A 21,844-nucleotide genomic window follows, 5' to 3' on the forward strand; every position below is an offset into this window, starting at 1 on the left:
AACAGCTGCCCCTTCTCCATGGTTGAAGATGCTGGCTTCTACAGGCCGCTCCAAGATATATACTGACTGCTGAGAGAGGAGGATCAGGGTGGATCCCTCTCACTTTCTGAGGCCTTCCCTGCAGAAATGGTGTATTTAAGGTTTCTCTGGGTTTGCCCTTGACTTTGGAAGAAAAACAAAGCACTTCTGTATTGGCCTTGGTTCAGTTGGGCTTGCAAAAGTGCCTGACCATCCTGCACTTTAGAGTGTTCTGCTGGGCTTCTACTGCTCTTCCTTCCGCGGAAAAAAAAACCCAAAACAAAACTGCTGGGATTCTATAGTTTGACATTGGTTCTGTTGGGTTTACAGTGGCAATGGGGCTGCGGAGCATTAGTACATTGCACTGGTTCTGCTGTTTCCACTTTAGAGATTCTCAGGTTTGACCTTAATCCTTTTGGACAGCCACAATGGCACCGGTTCTGCTGGGCACTACCACATTGGTATTGGGTTCTGTGGGCACTAGTACATTGGACTGGTTCTGCTGTGCTTGCAACTCTCACCCCCCCCCCCCCGATTGTGATTCTGTCCTCAACATCAGTCCTGTTAAACTGCCATTTTCCACAATGGCACTGGGTTCTGCTGATGGGTATTAGTATGTTGGCACTGGATCCTGCTGCTGGGGGCACTAGCACATTGCATTGGTCCTGCTGTCTTTGCAAACATGCCCCCCCCCCAGTTTCCACTTCAAAGATTCTCAGGTTTGACCTTAGTACTGTTGGGTTTTTGAACTGCCACAGTGGCTTCAGTTCTGCTCGGCACATTGCACTGGTTCTGCTGGCCCAGCAAAAATGCCCCCCTCTTCAATTTCTATTGTAGAGAAAGATTCTCTGAGACATTTTGCTGGACTTGTATTGCCTTGCTATCCCCCCCATTGGAAACAATGGTGGATGGAGGCACCTTCTTTGGGGACCTATAGAATTGGACCCCCATGGTTCAAGCTCTTTGAAACTTGGTGGTCCTTTCGAGGAGAGGCTCCAGCACCTATGCTGCAAATTTGGTGCCTCTGTCTCAAAAGAAAAACATACCCAATTATGGAATTTCCCTGAATAGATTTTCCATTGACTTTAATGGTCCTCATAGGGCATATTGGACCTGAAAAAAATCAGTATTATAAAAAATAAATAAATTCCAAATTCCATATTGATATTCGGGAATATCAGGAAATACCAACTTTTTTTGGACCAACATATCTGAATCAGGGGGGGGGGGGGGCGACTTTTTTTTTGTCACACCCCTAATCCTGAGTTATCGCTCACAGGCGGGCACAATTTTTTTTTGGCACACCCCTAATCCTGAGTGAAAGATCTGACCCTTACTCCCTGTCTTCAATCTCCTCTGGAACAAGACTATGTAATTTTGCTCATGTATATCCTGCCTTTCTTCCAAGGAGCTGAGGCTGGTGTACACACAGTTATTTTTATCAGCTCTACAACCCTGTGAGGTAGGTTAGTCTAAGGATATGTGATTGGCTCAAGGTACCCAGAGAGCTGCACGGTGAACAGGAATTTGAACCCATGTCTCCCTAATGCGACAGTGAGCCCTACAACACCCTCAGATTGGTTTTGAAGGCTCCGCGTGAGCATCAGAAATGCGTATCCAAAAAGGTAGAGCGTGCTGTCAAGTCGCAGCTGACTCACAGTGACCACATGAAGTTCTACCTCGTGGGCTTTTCAAGGCAGGAGGTGAGTTGAGGTGGTTTGCTGTTCCCTGAATCTGCACAGCGACTCTGGTCTTCCTTGGTAGTTTCCCATTCAAGAACTGTCCACGGTAAGGGGCAGCTTCCCCCAAAAGTCCTTATAAGCTGCGGAAGAGACGAGGAAAAGAGAAGTAAAGGCTGAAAGACTCTGAATTGTGCCTTTGAGAACTGTGAATGGGGATGACTGGGGGGGTACTGTTCTTAGACAGTTAAGTTTTAAGAGTTAATGAAAAGGAAAAAGTACTTAAATGTCTGACTCAGTTTATATTGATCTAAATGAAATGAAGACTTGATGTAAAGAAGCTAGTGAGGATCTCCTCTCTTGGGTTTTTAGTCAGTAGTGGGTTTCTATACTTTGTCCCGTATATGTAGTCCCCCTTCCCTTTTTCTGTGATAGTTTTTGTAGTTTGAAAAATAATAATAAAAAAATCCCCTCCGGGGGCTCAAAAAAACAACAACTGTCCACAGTCAAACCAGCTTAGTTCTGACGAGATCGGGCTAGTCTGGGCTATTAGGCTTCTACTGTGCATCCGCACTGTCCAGTAACCTCTCCTGCAAGGCATGTAATGAATTTGGCAGAGTGCGAACCGTTAAGCAGAGCAGCTGAACTCCACTGCAGTTATGTGAATCTGCGCTCCAGGAACACTCTACATATCAAAGCTTCTTAGCAGCACAAAATAGCCCCAAAAGGCACACACACTTTCTCCATAATTGCCCCACAACAGTGGAATTGTGTTCCCCCTGGAGTTCCACACAATCTCACAATTCATAGGGAGCCAGCGTGGTGTAGTGGTTAAGAGCAGCGGACTCTAATCCAGCGAACTGGGTTTGATTTGATTCCCCACTTCTCCACATGAGGCCAGCTGGGTGACCTTGGGTCAGTCACTGTTCTCTTAGAGCTCTCTAAGCCCCATCTACCTCACAAGGTGCCTGTTGTGGGGAGAAGAAAGGAAGGTGATTGTAAGCCACTTAGTGACTCCCTAGGGTAGAGAAAAGTGGGGTATAAAAACCCAACTCTTCTTAGCTTTCAGGAGAGCTGTAAACAGCATTTTAAAAAAATTCAAAGTGCATTTGAACAATATTTAAGTGAAATATTTCATATCTGGGCTGCTGTTTTTGCTTACCGACATTTAATGTTTTAGGTACTATTTTAAATATGGAGTTTTAAAAGGGGGGGGGTAAGAGATTAGCGTATACGGCACCCATGAGGGCAGTGGCTCAACTGAACTGTATTATTTAGGTTGTGGCTGGATAAAAGTGGCACTGGCACATCCCATAGGATCACTGATGTTCCTAGTGCTGTCTCTCTAACAATCTGCAGCTCAGTAAGCTCCCAGCTGCTCATCTCCTCTTCTCTTCTCCAATAAATCTCCAGCTGCCAAACAATTTTCCAGTCCAACAATTTTCCAGTCCAGAGCCAACGCTACGAAAAGTTAAATGGTGAAAAAAGGCTAGCAATGAAGCAGTCCAGAGCCTGCAATGCACCAAACTGCTTGTACAACACAAGTCAGTCTGTGATTTGGGAGTCTTACCTTTAGGCTTCTCTTCTGTCCAAAGGCTATAGAGCTGTCCGATATGGATTTTTTTCCTCCACTTCCAGCAGGCAGGGCCAATGAAGACTGATGTCCTCGGGGAGAACCTTCCATGACCAACCAAAGAGCTTTCAAAATAGTCTACAGGGCGGGGGGGACTTTGAAAAACAGTTTAACCAAGCATTAGTGGCTTTATACAAGGCTAAACAACGGTCTCTCAAATGAGGGAAAGGCATGCTGTAGGATATAAAGAATTTTAAAAAATCCTGTGGGGGATTTATGCCAGATGACAAAAATCAACCACGTTGTTCCATGATCAAATCCTGTTTGGAAGAACATCAGAGTGGGATACTTGTCTGGACCTGAGCCTGGTGCTAACCCTCATCTGAGCACTGATTGCGAAGTACATGCAAGAGGAACCTCTCCATCTTTCCAATGAACCCCCGCTGGCAGGTGCAGGTGACACCAGCATTAAAACCCAAGTCAACAGGACCCTTATTGAAAAGTACTGGGTTCTATGCATGGAGAGGCGGACTACGACATGCTGAACAAGTCACGTTTATTGTAGTGCACACACAAAAGACACAAATGGCCCGGCAAGGGCCAACTATATACACCCGCCAAAGGTCCTATTGGAGGACTAAAGGTGGCCTAGGATCCTTGGCCCCTATTGAGTTAGGAACCAAGCTGGGGACTGAGGACGCAGACCCCTGGTGGCGGTCCATGGACACAACACTTATACAAGGAGTGGAGAGGAAGGCTGCTTCCAAATCCAAGGCTATTTCCGGAGACAGGACCCACTAAGCTGCAAGCACACGACAGGAATTCATGTTACAGGAAGAGGGGCCAGGTCAAGGACCTCAACAGTATCAAGGCCAGGATCACGAGCAGCAGACCAAAAGAGGAGGGGGCAGGAAATTCAAGCCAGGCACCAAGAAGTGTGCCATAGTGAGGAACAAGGTAAGGGGTCAGACCCTCTGTACCACCGAATGCCCTCACCTTGCTGTCCTGCTGCTCTTCTCAGCATGCGTGCAAAGCGCGTCAGGAGGCAGGGCACCTTTGTTCTTTACACAACAGATCTGTTCAAACCACCCCTCCCCCAATGGCAGCTTTTATAAGGACTCATAACCTTGCCACAGTTTTTGAAAACAGATCTCAGGATTAGACGGACTTAGATCTGATCCAGCATGGCAATGGTTATGTTCTTATGTTGTTTTTTCCTGCTTTTATGGGGTCTTGACAGCCTCGACTCTGACCCTTCCTTTGCCTCACTATGGTCAGAGAGGTAAGGCCGTGGCACTGAACACACAAAGAAACCTTCCCTCACCTGTGGACAGCCCCTTGAAGATGTGAGGTACCCTGGGCAAACTAATGGTCCTCCCCCCTAATGGTCCTCCCTCTTGGAAGAAGAAAACTGCCGTCTCAAAGACATGATGCAAAAAGTTCTAAGGTAAAAGGTAAAGGTTCCCTTGCTCGAAAGCCAGTCGAATCCGACTCTAGGGTTGCGGTGCTCATCTCCGTTTCAAAGCCGAAGAGCCAGCGCTGTCCGAAGACATTTCCGTGGTCATGTGGCTGGCATGACTAAACACCAAGGCGCACGGAACACTGTTACCTTCCCACCGAAGTGGTACCTATTGATCTACTTGCAATTTCTTGCTTTCGAACTGCTAGGTTGGCAGGAGCTGGAACTAGAGACGGGAGCTCACTCCGTCATGCAGCACCCGGGTCTTGAACTGCTGAACTACCGACCTTCCACAAGTTCTAAACTGGAAGCCAAATTTCCTTTTAAAAAAAAAAATTAAAAAGATTGTATGTATCCTAGTTCATGAGATATACAAGTGTGAGGATAACTTCTTTTCCTAAAGGTAGGCAAGGGTTGTTCTGGGCAAGGGAGACTCTTCCCACAGCCATCAGCTTGCATTGGCCAGCTTTCCAGTAGTAGGAAAAGCAACCCATAGCAGAATGTTCCATTCCCATAGGATGAGACTGCACGGGGAAAGAGGGCTGAGTGTAGCCATACCCCTGGCTCAAGAAAAGACTGAGGGCCTTTCTACTCAGCTTACTTACCTGGGCACCCTATTGGACTCTAATTTAGGCATTTCTCACCTTCCAGATGATGAACTGTCTGCACTCCACTCTCTACTGTTCCAGGTCATCAATTCAAAACAATGTGCCCTCAAAGAGATGCAGTCCCTCCTGGGTCATCTCAATGTCACTTGCAAAGTACTGTCACCCGTCCGGGCCTTTTGCGCATGTTTAGTCTGTTCCACGGCCAGCAAGCCCCGCATCACCACAGTAGAATCCCCCAGGACTTTAAAGAAGACCTGAAGGTCTGGCTTCAATTTTTGAAAAAAATTAATGGGGTAGCTATTTGGCAATTGCCCTTGTCTCTGGGGGGTGCCCTCCAGGTTTATTCTGAGACGGCATGCAGCCTTGGCTTTGGGGCTTACTTCTCAGACCATTGGTGTGTGCAGCATTGGCCTTCGCACTGGCTAGGAACTGACATCCTTAAGGATCTCACATTTTTGGAGCTTTTCCCTACTGTGGTAGCTGTGGTTATTTGGGGGAAACACTTCCATAATAAACAACTGGCATTCTGGTGTGATAATCAGGCTGTGGTGAGCGTTATTAACCGACAATCTTCTCGCTCTGAGTGGGTCATGCATCTGGTATACAAATTTGTTCTCATTTGTCTTTCTGGTAACATCTCTTTCTCAGCAAAATATGTTGTAGGTGTCAGTAAAGACATAGCAGACACCTTGTCTCAGTTTCAGGATGAGAGGTTCCAGAATCTGGCCCCCAACACACAGCAGGAACCAGATCAATCCCCAGAGAAACTCTGGAATCTTGGGAAAACATAATGTTGCAAGGAGTATTCCAGTTTTTAGTACCTTCCTCCTACAGATCCTATCTCTGTCCTTTCTCTGAGTTTAGGGTCTTTATAGCATCCTCTGGGCCTTGGTTTCTTCCTTCCCTATTGGGACTGGGATGAATCCTTGGGGGGGGGAGAGGCCTATGTGCCCACCTCCCCCATTTGGGGACTCCCTTTAGGAGTCTTGGGGTTGAGCCATTAGGCAGCATGCCCAGCTCAGGAGCAGGTGGCAAAGGGAACCACTCATTAGCAGCTAGCCTCGTGGTAACAGCAAATGTTGCCACTCCATGGTTTTCTCCCCAGCAGGCGAGCTGGGGGGGGGGGTTGCCAGGTGACAGACAGGTCACCCAATAATTGGATCCATCCCTTGCTGCACCAATGCTCCTTGGTCTATAATAATTAAAGCTGTGGTCATTTTATTATTGGGTGCAGTAAATAAGAAGCCTGGAGACCAACTGGTGGTGAAAGGCAGAAAGTTTATGGTGCAATAATGGTAACTATATACAGAGAATATACAGATTGTTACACAGCCTACCATACCTCGGTTGGAGAGAGCTATGTCCCCCAATGTGGTTTATCAAGCCTAGATATTATATACAACACCCAGCCAATGACTATCAGGGCAAACTAATTACCTACTCCTAATGACCACAAAGAGTAGCACCTGCTCGTTAAACACCTGGCTGTAACAGTGTTAGCCACTTAGCCACTTAGCATGACAGCTAAGACAGCTAAGACTTAGGCACCTAGATCTTCTTGATCTATACACACATATAGTAACAGCTTGCTACCTCACTACATAGACATATATCCCAATATTTATTCCACAAAAGTTTTGTCTGTGTTTTCATTCTCTGCATGACCTCTCCCTATTAAGTCCTGGGCCTGCAATTCATGTGAGAAGCTTATTGCTAAGGAAACTGACAGGTTTCCAATGCAACCCATGTTCCTGGGATTGAAAGGTGAAGGCTCTACCTATATGTTAGATTATTTTTCCTGGGTTCACACAATCAAATGTGTAGTGTTGAGTTCCACACAGGGAGCTTAATCTCAGGCACACGCAGGATCCATTTGCACAAAGAGAGGGGGCTTTCTCAACATGAAATGGCCCTAGGGAGCCACCACCATGAAGGGTTAAGTGATATAGTAGTATGTTAGCCTTCTTTTTCTAGTGCAGCTGTTTTCAGTTTGTTATCGTTAAGGTGCTGATTCTAAGGACAGGCAGACCTACCAATTAACTCTATTTGAAAAAACTGTTTTGACCGTAAAGTGGGGGCAGCTGATAGTTGAAAGGAAAAAAGAGTATATTTTGAAGAGTATATTTTGACACCTTAGCTGGGGGGAAATTTAGCCTAGGAGATTCTGGGAACTCCTGTATGTGGTTCGTATTTGCAGACCTCGACATGAAGCCACATTTCTCGTTGTGACCTATGGCCTATGCTTCCTGAAAACTGCACTGTAGAACACAGGTAGTTGAGTTAGTGTTTATTATTTTGTTGTACTCTCTGAAGTGTTTTGTTGCTGGATTTTGTGTTTCTCTCTTTTGATCGTTGTTTTAAATAAATACTTTCTTTTAAAACCTAAGTTGGCTCATGTGTGCTCAAGTCTCCTGTTAACCCACAAGAAAGCCTCGCTATCTTGACAACCACCCTACAGGGGGCTTCATGCGTACTTGTAGGGTATAATAGTAGTCCAGCCACACTATAATACAACAAAAAGGGCTAAGTACATGGCACCACAGTAGTATGTAAAAAAAAATATTTAAAGCCAGGAAACAGCCAGCTGTGTACTGTACTTCCAATCTGTACATACAGGGGTCATTTCGTAGAAAAAGAGATGCAGGAGCTCATTAGCATAACTCATTAGCATAATTTATTTGCATATGCCACCAGAAGTGTGTCAGAAGGCAACACCCACCGCTCAGGCTCCACTGGACTGTTTTGGATTGCTAACTATTGGGGGGGGGGAATGTGCAGATCTGTGCAGATCTTTCCTTGCAGAGGAGGGAGAGCTTGTACCTGAATAAAACTTGGTGCCACTGGACTGTTTTAGACCGGGGGCGGGACGGAGGGGGCTCTGCAATTTATCTGGCTGCTTCTTGCTCTGACTGAGAGCTGCTGGGAGCAGGGGGTGGGGCTTGTTGCATGTGCCCGCCCCCTGGGCTCTTTACTGCCGGAGCTCCGCTCCTGTGCGCTCCTGCAGGAAATGACCCCTGTGTACATATAAGGCACAAGTAACCATCTGGAAAACAGGTTTAGGATCCTAAAAGAAGGCAACAGCATCCAATCTGTTCACAAGCCCGACAGGACAGCAAGTCTTTGTGAAAGTTCAAAGGAACAAATCAAAAACCATCAGAAAACTGCCTCAATCCAATTCTCAAAGGTTACAGATTATATCACAGCTAATTTCCTTGGAACAGACAGTGCTCAGATTGTTAAATCAGGTGCTGATGTTTACAGCAACAAGAATTTCATTGGATTTAAACTCTGCATTTTGCAGTTCCATTTGGGCTGAATGTGAAATGTGATTTGAACTCTTTTGTTTAGGCAATATGGTATTGTGTGTGCGGCCCACTGTATTTTTAAGAAGTAGATTATCCTTTGAGTGTGAGAGGTTTGCAGCTGATGCTTGTGAATTTTAATGTAATGAATATTACTTAATTGCTATTTTAAGAAGCTATTATTATTTTTATAATTGTTTATTTTCCACACAAATAAGACAAACACAAAGGTACATAAAATTGTGGCATTCCATTTTACATTGCCTTTTTATCTACTAAACTACCTCATGCATTATATAAATACGTTTCATTTTTTCACTTTATATTATCTTGTGATCTTTTGCACATATGTAAGTACTAATTTATTATTTACTACTAAATCAGACTTTGTCTAAGCATTTTGTTATATTCTTCAATTAACTATATTTAAAGTCTATAAATCTTATTTTCTTCTGGATTAGAATTTAACTTAATCCTTTATTATACTTTTCAGTCCATTTATGGAATCTTATTCCACTTTGATTCTCACGGTTTCCCTCAACAATTTCTAGTCTTTTTTGTAGCGCTTCATCCTGTTCTTCATTGTCTGGTTTCTCCTCTTAAGTTTTAGAGTCATGCTTCTATGTCTTTTTCCCTTGTAGTTGTAGAAGGTGTCTTCCAGTGTAAGCCATCTGTACTCAATTTTGAGATGATTTGAAATTCCACAAGTTCTTCTCTTTCTTCTCTCTGAAGTGATGTAACAATCCCTGCCTTGAAGATTTCATCGCTTATGTTTCTTTTATAAGAGCTCAAATACACATCTTTGAAGGTTTTGTTTCTCTTTGTAGGTGCATAGTCCATTCTGTAGATCATATCAGTTTGATCGTAGGTTTCCTCTATATCTTGTACATACAAAGAATTTTGTGTATCTTCTTTCCATTGTTTCTGAAGTTCCTCCCTCTTAGTAACAATTTGTTGTGATAAAGTTTCCATTGTATCTTGAATAGAATCCAAAGCTTCTTTCATTGCCACTCTGACAGCAGTAATAACTGTATTCTGAATTAAAATTTGAAGATCCTGTAAGGAAACCTGCAATAATTTAGTATCTAGAGGATTCATTATAACTGAAGATGTAATTCCTGGCACCTTTTGAAATGTATCCATGCCATCCATTTTTAAAACAATGTGTTAGGAAAGAAAAATCTCAGAAGTTATTTAACTGTTTTTAACTGTTGTTTTTAATATGATTGTATGTTTTAATTGTATTTATGCTTGAGTGGAAGCTGCCCTGAGCCTGCTTTGTGGGGAGGGCGGGGTATAAATGAGACAAATAAACAAATAGTATTTTTTTCTGCAAAGTCTTGCATTCACACCACTTCTAATGTTTACAAAACAATAGCTGTAGTAATCATATTAAAAACAGAGACACTTTCAACATAAGCCAAGATTCTAATCAGTTTTCTAGAATACAATACAATAGAGTCAAAACACAGTGAATTTTTGTGGTTTCTAGAAAGTATACAGCTATTTAAAATACAGTGCAGTACAATCAATATACTGTAAATTTTTATGGTTTCAATAAAAAATGTTATGGGAATATGGCGTATAATAAATTTGAAGTAAGATCCAATTCTTTTTCTTTTTAAGCAATAAAGTATTTGTAATCCATTTATAGAAGTATAGTTAATTGTAATCCTTATTAGAGTGGAATTAATTATGATCCTTTACAAGATCTTCATGTATTTCCAAATGCCTTGCTTATAGTTCCAAGGGAAAAAAATAGTTTTGTTACTGCTTCAGTCAAGCCCAAAGTCAGATAATACCAATTTTTCTCAAATGATGTATTTCATTGGGTGATATTATACTCTCAGACAATAGCCTTTTCTTTGCTTTTTTTGCCCCCAAAACCATTTTAAAAAGAGAAAGTTGCTTTAAGATATTTTCCTAGCCATGTTTAGGAGGAAGGAGAGGGGACGGAGGAAAGTTCTTCACCCCTCCCTTCCTCTGTCTCTTTAAACTTTAAAGGGGCTTATTGTAGGTGATTCTCTAATGTTGTTGCGTTTAAGTGTGTACTCATGGTGTTATTCTTCATCAATGGTATGGATGAGGTGTAAAACTTTCCCCCCTTTGCCTGGGTAGTCACAGCTGTGCACCGATGTCTGACATGGGTGCTCTTGAATGGCTCTTGCCTCTGGGTGATCTAGGGCTCCCGCCTGCTTGCTGCCACTCGTGGGGGAGTCCAAGTGAAGCTCCTTGCAATGAGCTCCTCTTCGGGGAGCTCATTGGAGTTCGGGAACCCCTGAACCCCTCTAGAAGAGGCAACGATCCAGCCATCACACGGGAAAGCATCCCGGTGTGACTGTTCTCACTGCGCCGAATCCCACAAGAAGCTATTCATTATTGATCCGCATGTGAGCATTTTACGACTGCTGTTTAAAACATTGTTATACTATTTGATGTGCTGCAACTGAAATGTAAAAGGTTGGTATCACTTTGGTATTGTTATTACATGGGAGAAATGATATTGGCTTGGCAGTAAACTTTGTTTTAATTTTGTTAAGCTTTTGACATGCTGTCCTTGAAATGTGAGAAGTTGGCCTTGAAGAAGAAACTTCAAAAGGGGAGTAGAGATGGTGCCCATGCTCAACGTCTCTCTTCATCAACAGCTCTTTACTGATGATTACTATGAAGATTTACTACAGTTCTCAGTAAATTACTGCTAAATTGGATTTTTAAATTACCAATTTATTGTGTTATTATTCAAACTGGTACTTTGTGATATGGAAATTCCTCCAACTGATTTTTAACTTAGTATTTAAAGTTTGATATCAGCACTGTAAAACAAATCTGTATAATGTTGTAAATAATTTTTACATACTTCTCAGGTGCCATGGACTTAGTACTTTTGGCTGTACTTGTAGAGTACGCCTATGTTTATTCAGTGGGAAAAAATAGCAACCCTCAGGGGCATTTCAGGTTGGGAAAATGGCACAGTGGAGGGTGTGATTAAGCCCCCTCCATGATCTCAACCAAATTGAGTCCATGTATGCCCAGGGTCATGTATCCAACATGAAACACACAAACCTGGGGAGGACCTGGGGAAAACATTTATGTGAAGGTAGGCCTTTCCATCATGGGCCTCGCTGACCCCATAGGAAGCAACTGCCTGCAACAGGCCTGCTGCCCAGTACGGCACCTGGAGTGCCACCTGCAGCAGGCCTGCCATCCGGCGGGACACCCTGCACACCAATCCTACCTTTGGGCTACATGGAGTTGCCACAACATCACAGGGGCTGGTTGAATGAGCCCTAGCACAGTGTCAAGGCTTGGTCCAGGCTTATATCAATGACATAATTCTCTGCAGTCCTGATTGGTCCATCCACATACACCATCTGTGGCGACTCCCGGATGACTTGGCAGTGGCAGAGTTGAAGGCCAACCCCAGGAAAAAGTTATGTCGGCTTCAGGGAACTAAAGTATCCGGGCTTCATTGTAGGATGGAGCCAGCTGAGGCCTTACCAGAAAAGGCCATGTCCATGGAACAAAGTCCTCCAGCCCAACACAAAGCAGCAACTACAGTGGCTCCTGGGCCTTCTCGCGTATATGGGAAGTTCATTCCCCACTTTGCCACCCTCATCAGCCCACTCACCAACAGTTTTAAAAAGGACCCTCCACTGGACCCTCTCCATGCAAGAGGCCTTCAATGTCCTCTGGACCGCCTTGTACCGAAACCCAGTCCTTCAAAACCCGGACTTCACCCGGCCCTTCCTGGTGCAGATGGGTGCCTCCAGCACCCAGCTGGGGTCTGTCCTGTTCCTTAGCTGCAAGCTACAGCCAGCAGAAGAGAAATATTCAGTGATCAAAAAGGAGGCACTGGCAGTCAAATGAGCTGTCAGTGCCCTTCAGTTCTATTTGGCGACCAACCCATTCGTCCTTTTAACAGACCACACCGCTTTGATGTGGATGACCCGGATGAAGGACCACAACCAGCAAGTGCTCAGGTGGTACCTCTCCCTTTTACCTTTCAGCTTCACTGTACAGCACCAGCCTGGCAAGTCCCACCTCAACCTGGACTACATGTCTCAGATCTTTGAGGAACCCCCCCCCCCCAAGCCAGACACCAAGGGAAGGAAGCTGGGACATCTACATCACCAGGCAGGGAGGACACCCCGCATTGACCCACTGCCATCCTGGACTTCCACCCAGCCCAAGGGATTCACCTGGGCATGGAGGAGCTACACCAGTGTGGGGAGCTACGTCGTGGGCCCAGCCAGTCCCACAAGAAGGGCGCCACCCACAGCAGGCCCTCCACCCAGCTCAGCACCTGGCACACCACCTGCAGAAGGCCTGCCACCCAGCACAACACCCAGCACACCAGTCCTACCTTTGGGCTAAACGGAGCCACCACAACCTTCCAAAGGCTGGTTGACCGAGCCCTAGCCCAGTGAGAACATGAATTCTCACTGTCTGCCAACAACTGAAATAGAAGATGGAGTCTCCAGTGATGGGCTTTGGAGCTCCTGAGACTATCCAAACACCAACAATGTCTTGCACGTCTAGAAATATTATGTTCAGCTATGTAAACCTTGATCCCTTTGCACAAAACTATTCAATGGAGTCCTCTTCAAAGCTTAAAATGTCCACTTTGTGATGTATTGGAAAGCACGTAAACATCTTATGTGAAACAGCTCATAAGAATGGTATGTTAAGCTTCGTCCTGGACTAGGATCCAAAGATATCCAATCTGGTACTAGTCCAGGAATTTACAAGCCAATCACCTTACAGTAAGCTCCTGAGCGGGAACTACCGTGATTGGTCCTTATGTCTTCAACCTTATTGGTTGTTATGTGTACAGTGGGCGTGGCTATATTAGCCGGGAAGGTTTAAAAGCAAGGCTTCTGCAATGTAAAAGCTGAACCGTTCTGTTCTGGCTATCTGATGTTGATCCGTGTTGGAGTTGTGTTCGAGTTGAAGAATAAAGTTGTGTTCTTGCTGAATCACTCTCTGACTGCTTTGTTAAGTGAGCGACTTAACACACTTCTCATCAAGGGACAACTGGAGACTATCTAAATACTACATGTGTAATTAATCCCCCCCCCCTTTTCTTTTCCCGAGCCTCTCTGCTAACGTGAGACACATCTTTCACCTTATTTTGCCTTCGAAGTGACAGCCGCATCTGTGTCAGCCAAATGTGATTCATAAGCTCTGACAGGGCTCTGCCTGCTCTTCTCCTGAGATTTACGCAAGAGTTCCTTCATCCTCCTGGTTTCTTTGGTGGTCGATTCCCAAACTATTTCAAGTTCATTTCCCACTTCCCTGGGAAGTAAAACAACAACAACAAAAAGTTTGCTAGTTTCAGATGCTTCATCCTCACATTTCCAAAGAGTACCTTTAAGGGTGAATCGTCAACCGGTACAAGCAGGACAGTTACATTTAATTTTGGTTCCTGGAGTGCTGTTTCAGGAACATGCCGTGCTCAGAATGCTGCAATCAGATACTAGGCTTAGTATCAATAAAAATGTACTCATTTAACCAGCCTTTATCAGCACTTCGCTCTGAATGCATCACAAGGCGAGCTAACCTAACCCTCTTTACCCTTACTGATATCAAAACAGAGCCAAGTTCATCAAACCACAGTCAGTTCGGGTGATTCTGTGAGTCACTCCCGTTTTTTTTGGGGGGGGCTGTGCGATGCAGGGAGTTGAGGATCTGGCCACCCATGCAGAGTGGACTGGCATAAACAGTGCTTTCTTTTTTTTTTCAGTTACATTTTTATTAATTTCAAACTCTTACAAGTTGTTTACAAGTTATTCTACACCAAAAAGTACATTTAACATTCTTTGATAGTAGTCTTCCACAAGCTGCCAATCTTATTCTGCTTCTACTTCATTAATAAATTATAACCTTTAATTAATCCAGTAGAATTGGCACACCTAAATTAATATTTCTGCCTCCCAAAATTACTCCAGTACAAATGCACTTATAAACTCTATCTCCCATCATTTCCCTTTAAAGCTCCTTATTTTATAACCATGTGTTCTATATATATTTCATTTCTGAATCATTATACTAAAATGGGTTAGAATAAATTAAGATAGAAAGTAAGATACAAAACCGAAATATATTTCTCCAATTCTTAGCTCTGCTCTCTTACATTTTACTAAGTTCTGTTCTTCCTCTTCAAACTGGAGCTCTTCTCATCGGCGTTCCCTCACCCGGGACTCTGGAACAGTTCCAGAGAAGACTTTCACAGGAGTCTTGCCCATTGGGGAGGTGTGTGGGGGTGTCCCAATAGCCCTACCCATGTGCTCCCCTACACTATATAATCCAGGCTGCTTTACTTGGGGGGGAAATATATAAGGCAAAGGGGGAAAGAGAGAGGGGAAGAGAGAAGAGAGAGAAAAACCGAAATTCTATAGCTGCAATCTCCTCCCGTGTAGGTCTTTGCAGTCTTCTGGTGCATTCATCTTCTTTTGCTTGTCAGTTCTTGGACCTCAATGGTACTTTCTACGGTCAATGTTTTTTCCACAATAAACATTCCTTTCCATTCCCCATGCCTTTATGCTCATCCAATGCCATCTTAAACCCATGTTCACAAAACCTGCAGGGTTTCATACAATTGTTAGTGAAGTTTCTGATAGAAAGCCATTTTCCTAGAAAAGAGACTGCTTTCTTGCTGGCTGTCCAGCTTGTTTCAGAGCTACCCAGCTGATATCAAGATATTCCTTGGCCTTCTCAGCTCTCAGAATGCAAGCAAAACGTTAGGTTTTTTGTAAAAGTTTAAGTGGCATAATTCCCATGCATGAGGGTTCATGACACAGTGCTTCCTATCAGGTCTCATGTTCTGAAAATTAAAGATACCGTGACTTAAGCTGACCTCAAAGACACTTTCTGGCTATTGACGGGCGTTGGATTTAAAATTCACCAAAGAAAAACATTTCTTCACACAAAGCATAATTATGTTATGTTTATAATATTCTGAGCAGACAGACAGTGGTGATTGGGAAGGCATTCTAGCAATCTCTTACAAAATTACTGTGTATATGTTTTGGGACTTAGCACAGAAAACAAATTTAGATAATAAGTCCTGGTTGTAGTATTTATGTGCTGGAACAGGTTCTTGTAAACTGTTATCTTGGATTACTCCTTGTTTGATTTTCTTACCCTACCACTGGGAAATCTCAGAATCCGCCCCCCCCCAAAAAAAAACACCTGTTAAACTCAGAGGAATTTAAGACTATTTTCCAACTGAAAATAGATGATAGTCCACATGGGGTCCTTCATACCCTGCTTCTGTAAATTCGATATTATTTCACACTCTACGTAAAGTTTTTCTCTGAAGCAGCTGTGAATGCAGCTGAAGGGCAAGGTATCAGGTCAACCAACAACTGAGGAAAATGTTTTGTTTTCGGTGAAATAGCTCCCTGGGTCACAATCACATCGTGTGCGATGAAGGTACATCAGAAGAAACGTGGCCCGCAGCAATTTCTAGGAGCCGCTCTGCTCTCTGACAAATTGCAAGATTTGGTCCTTTGCAAGAGGGCAATGAAGTCTTAACAGCTCTGAAAGATCCATCCATCGGAGCATCTGAGGACACAGCCACATATTGCTCCCAGAAGCGTTGGATGCATGGAAACAGAACATGAAGCCGGATGTACACTTACAGAGGTAGCTGCTGTTGCAGAGATTAAGAGGTACTGATGAGATGCTGCTGTTTTGGTACTGTGGTGGCCATTCTGCACGGGCGTTGCTCCCTTAACATCTGTGGCTTAGGGATCCCCAGCGTGAAGCCAGAGGTGCCTTTATTCATATCGCAAAAACTGTCTGCTTCCAAATACATCCTACCAAATAGCAATGGTTTCAAAAACTACTGCAATGGGTTCACTGCCAGGGACTGCTCCCTTCATACTGCTTCCTGCACTTCCTACAGTTTCATTGGATCTAATTTGTAATGGATTATACTATCGTCAGTGATCTGCAATGCTCTTTTAGTCTTCAAATCTGTCTCTGCTCCATGAATCATTCAAGCAGTCTTTCCCGCAAAGCAGTCGGAAATGTGTTTGTGTCCTTTCTGAGCTTGTTAATGTTGCATTGTCTTGTCCTAGTATGGCCCTTGGCCATCCGGTGTTCTAACTCTGGGCTCTTTCCCACATTTTGCTAGTCAGTGATTTTCTGTTACAAAGACTGAAGGTAAAGGAAAGATAAACTATATAAAAGAATCTACTTTATTCTGGGCACAGAATTTAGGCTTTCTTGGTGCAGAATGCTTATTAAATTGCAATAATGTTGCACTCTGCAATTTCTGTCTGGTAGAGCCTGCACACCAAATCAGGAGTGTCACATAACATGTCTGTGATTGGACTGTACCATTTCTAAGAGATGGTGTGGCATCGAATATTTTAAAGCTTTCTTCATCTTAAGAATTAGGGAGAAAACCAGACACTCCCTTCCATATCCTAGATTTGTATATTAGGGGAGGAGGTGTGTTTTTTTTTAATGCAGAGGAACATTCAACTATTTAATCCCCTGACTATTGCTCAAAATGAAATATCCCAACAACAAATACATTCTACGGGGCAGATACATTGCAATAATACCATGCAACACCTGTTGAACACACATGAACATGTGAGGCTGCCTACTCCTGAGTAAGACCCCTGGATCTACCAAGGTGAGTACTGTCTACTCAGATTAGCAACAGGTCTCCAGGGTCTCAAGAACAGGTCTTTCACAGCACCTCCTTCTTGCTCCTTTGAACTGGAGATGCCGCGGATTGAACCTAAGAACTTCTGCATACAAAGCCGTACCTCTGAGCCATAGCCCCTCCCTCCCCTCATGGGTCATTTCGTAGAAAAAGAGGTGCAGGAAGTCATTAGCACAACTCATTAGAATAACGTCTTTGCATATGCCACACCCCCTGACATCACCGGAAGTGTGTCAGAAGGCAACACCCACTGCAATTTACCTGGCTGCTGGGAGCAGGGGGCGGGGCTTGTTGCATGTGCCCGCCCCCTGGGCTCCTTACGGCCGGAGCTCCGCTCCTGTGCGCTCCTGCAGGAAATGACCCCTGGCTATACATATGCAGCAGCTTGCTATTCAGATTCAACAATTTCCTCCAAACCACTGCAGAGTTTATTTTTTTGGCATGTAATTATGGTCTGGAAGAAACTGCCCAACTCATGTACAAGGGGCACAGCTTGTCATGTGGACTAGCCTCCTTCTCATGGTTGTGGTTTCAGTAGCTATCACATCATTATTTGTTCGTATGTATTAGATGGCTGATGATTATAAATCATAACAGGATGTCTTAAATCTGTTTGAGCAGACTTCTGAGTTTTCAACAGAAATGTCACAAGCTAGGACTCTTGCATTTTTCTGGCCTTCTAATTCCCTCTTCACAGTTGTCCCCTCTGATACTTATGCATTTCTGCTGACTAAAGGTTCGCTTCATGCATCTGACTGGCTCCAGCCTATCCAGACTTGAGCTACAATAAATCTGTTAGCCTTAGGTTGTCTGTCACAACACTCCTTTTTGTAACAAGGCTCAGGTAATTTCTCTTCATTTGTTTATTTTAAGGATTTGTTTCCTGCTTCCCTGTTAAAAATGCCCAAGACATCTCACAACAAAGCATTAATCCACATATGGTCCAGTTTTAAAAAGATATAACACTTTTAAAAAATTTAATTTAATTTCATAGTCAAATACAGAGTGAATTATAATTCAGCTACGGTAATACAATAGAAAGTAAACATAGACATAAAAAGAGATACATGGCAAGCTGTCCTTTAAACAGTTTGTGCCTGTACAGAGTTACATAAAATGTAGAATATCGTAGCATGTTCCTGGTACATTATAGTTTGGAGGCATATCGTTGCTAAAGACATATTCCAAGAATGGAAACGATTTTAATAGAAAATTACTACCACAGGTATTGGTATTAAGGACAAGACCTTGTCTGATAACTTGTCCATAGAATAGAATTCCCATAGTTTAGCAAACAATTGAGTGAGAGACGGGACTTATTTATCCTTCCAGTTGTTGGCTATGACTGTCTTTGCTGCAGTCAGGAATACCAAGATTAACTCCCTCCGCAATTTGGGGATTTCCGAGTCTCTTCATAGATCCAGTAAGTATAGTTCTGGAGAGAAAGGAATGTGATAACCTGTGATGTTTCTGATGACTTTTGAGAGTTTTATCCAGAATTTCTTAACTATTGGGCAGTACCACCAGCAGTGGATATATGATCCATAACCACCACAGGACCTCCAAACTTACATAGGGCCCGCTCTCTGCTTTTACACCACGTCCTGCACACTTTTCTCTATTATTCAGGCTGGTATGATGCTCTCAGACTGCACCGTGGATACTTCGTGCACTGCACGCTTTAACTGCAATGCTGGCCCAGGCATTTTCATTTTATTAGGTTCACAGGAGCTTTTTAATTTCATTTAGATATTACTGTTTTTATTCCTGTGAGAAGTAAGCAATGCTACTGCTATGTCTTAGCTGATTTTCCTTTTACAAGGTAATGATCCCAACCCCCAATATGGAGTTTAAAAACTTGCCTCTGTGGGGTGTTAACAGAATGAATAAGGTTTGTTCCCAAACTGTTTAATATCAGGTTTCATATTTTTTTTATTGTCATGGGATCGTAAGAGAATTTATACTGGAGGCCACAAATGATTATTTGTATTGCTGTCTGCACATGGATTACGTGCAATACAATTATACCCTCTTGCCAAACTGATGAACAAGCAGGGGACGCAAAGGCAAGGAAAGTGAGGGAGAAACAGATGAGGCCAGAAAGAGGCATACAGTCTCCTGTACATTCCACTCTCCTTGTAAAAGCTTCCAAGGTAAGAAGAACACAAGAAGATCCCTGCTGGATAGGGATCCCAAGTCCCTCCAGGGGCCGGGGAAACCCCCGCCCCAGAGGCCCATTCCCCGGCGGCGCCGGATCGGGCCTCGGGGGGAACTCCGCCCCAACGTGTGCGTCACCCGGAAGTGACGGGAGGACGCCAGGCATGCTGGGGGCGGGGCCATGGCCATCTAAGGGAAAACTCTATGGTTTTCCCTTGTATGGCCGTGGCCCAGCCTCCAGCATGCCTGGCATCCTCCCGTCACTTCCGGGGGTGATGCTCGTCCGGCGCGCGCACACCAGACACCAACCCGAAGCCCCCCGCTCCCAGCGAAGATCCACTTGGCAACCCTACTGCTGGATCAGACCAGTAGTCCATCTAGTCCAGCATCCTGTCTCACACATTGGCCAACCAGTTCCGGTGGAGGGTCAACAGGGCATAGAGGCTGAGGCCTTCCCTCAATGTGGAATTTGTTGCCTCCTGGGATTCAGAGGCTGATTGCCTCCCCTCAGTCAGCACGGCTGATAGACCTATCCTCTGTGAATCTATCTAATCCCCCTTTAAACGTGTTTTATTCCTGTGACCCTCACTATATCCTCTGGCAGCAAATTCCACATTTTAACATGGCATCAGCCTTCTGGGACCAACTGATGTATGTTGCAGTGCCAGATAACCAAGTTTGTTCAAAAAAGGGCAGTCTGATTTAGAAATATCTAGATAGATAGATTACTAATAACACTTGAAAGCAAGTGTCAAAACTGGAAGGATGACACGCAGGGCAACTTACCACAGAGGAAAGGAAAATGTTTGCTAAGATGAAGGAAAAAGAATACATAGAAGGATATTGCCAAAAGCACTAGAAATATGGCCTCAACCATCTTGTGATTCTGACCAAATATCTCAGTGTAAGAACATAAGAGAAGCCAATGTTGGGGCCAATGGCCCATCCAGTCCAACACTTTGTCACACAGTGGCTAAAAATACCAGGTGCCATCAGGAGGTCCACCAGTGGGGCCAGTGGGGCCACTGTTGCCCACCCCCCAAGCACCAAGAATACAGAGCATCACTTGCCCCAGAACCAGAGTTCCTATCTATCCCCTTGTGGCTAATAGCCACTGATGGACCTCTGCTCCATATGTTTACCCAGTTCCCACTTGTAGCCACCACCACCTTGTGTGTGACTCCTGTAGTTCAAGATTTTCAATGCAGGAAGTGCTGGGGTTTTTGTTGTTGTTGTTGTTGTTTTTGCTTGTTCCAGCCCAGCAATTCTTGGGCAATGCCAATTTATATAGCCTTTCTTACTGGAAACTGTATTTGGATTTTTTCTGTGAGCCATTGTGGGGTATTCGGGGATAAAAATGGCATACAAAGGCCATAATAAATACATCTCTTATGTACAAAATAGTTTATGCACCAGAGAACAGTTATCCACATTATTTATTTTATTCAATTTATATCCCGCCCTACCCCGCAAATGGTCCCAGGGTGGCTCACAACAAATAATATATAACCATGAATAACCATGAACTGCATTGTCATTTTTGTCACTTGTTTGTCCCTATTGCTTCAGGGTCGTCCCCCCCCCAATGTGTTTTGCTCTCTCTAGTAGTCCTAGAGGGAGCAAAACACATGTAAAAAAGGGGGAAACAGATGTTTGAATGGCAGCTGAGAGAGGCCACAAACATAATCCATAGCTGGGAAGCTACAGGGCTTTTTTTGTAGAAAAAGCCCAGCAGGAACTCATTAGCATAATATGCCACACCCAACAGCATAAACTCATTAGCATATTAGGCCACACCCCTGACACAGCAGCTCATTAGCATATTAGGCCACACCCCACGTTACCAGAAGTGTGGTCATCCAGCCACACCCACCTTTTGCTTCTTATTCTGTTTACCTTGTTTGTTGTCAAAACCCAGGGCTTTTTTGGTAGCAGGAACCCTTTGCATGTTAGGCCACACACCCCTAATTGTAGCCAATCCAAATGAGTTTCTGCTGTTGGGTGTGACCTATTATGCTAATGAGTTCCTGCTGGGCGTGGCCAACTCAGGAGCCAGCTGGAACTCCGTTCCTGTGCGTTCCTGCCCAAAAATAGCCCTGGGAAGCTATATGAACCACATTGATGCTCAAGATCTGAGAATGTTGACAAACAGAGAAATTTCATAATGCAACAATATTTGTTTACTCCACTTTAATTACGAGACCTGACTGTGATCCCCTCCAGCAGCTCAGCCTAAGGAAGTCTTTGGTGGGCAGTTCATAGATCAGCCTGAATCGTTCTAGTTTGGTCTCACTCTCCCCACCCCACCCCACCCCCTCAATCTTCCATGTCCAGGGAGATTTTGCTGCAGAGAGTACTTTCAGTC

The 21,844-nt window shown here is 44.1% G+C and overlaps 1 protein-coding gene across 1 annotated transcript in view; it reads left to right on the top strand.

The window, feature by feature from the left end:
• Window positions 1-12,844: 12,844 nt before the first annotated feature.
• The window catches only part of LOC107113517 (E3 ubiquitin-protein ligase RNF182-like), a 19,532-nt gene continuing 10,532 nt past the window's right edge, over window positions 12,845-21,844 (top strand). Inside the window, exon 1 of the mRNA XM_015414853.1 lies at window positions 12,845-13,062. Within this exon, the coding sequence (XP_015270339.1) occupies window positions 12,845-13,062 (218 nt within the window). The remainder of the gene's footprint in view (window positions 13,063-21,844) is intronic.

Source organism: Gekko japonicus, unplaced genomic scaffold, assembly GCF_001447785.1.
Source record: "Gekko japonicus isolate JY-2015 unplaced genomic scaffold, Gekko_japonicus_V1.1 scaffold1649, whole genome shotgun sequence".
Classification (NCBI taxonomy): domain Eukaryota; kingdom Metazoa; phylum Chordata; class Lepidosauria; order Squamata; family Gekkonidae; genus Gekko; species Gekko japonicus.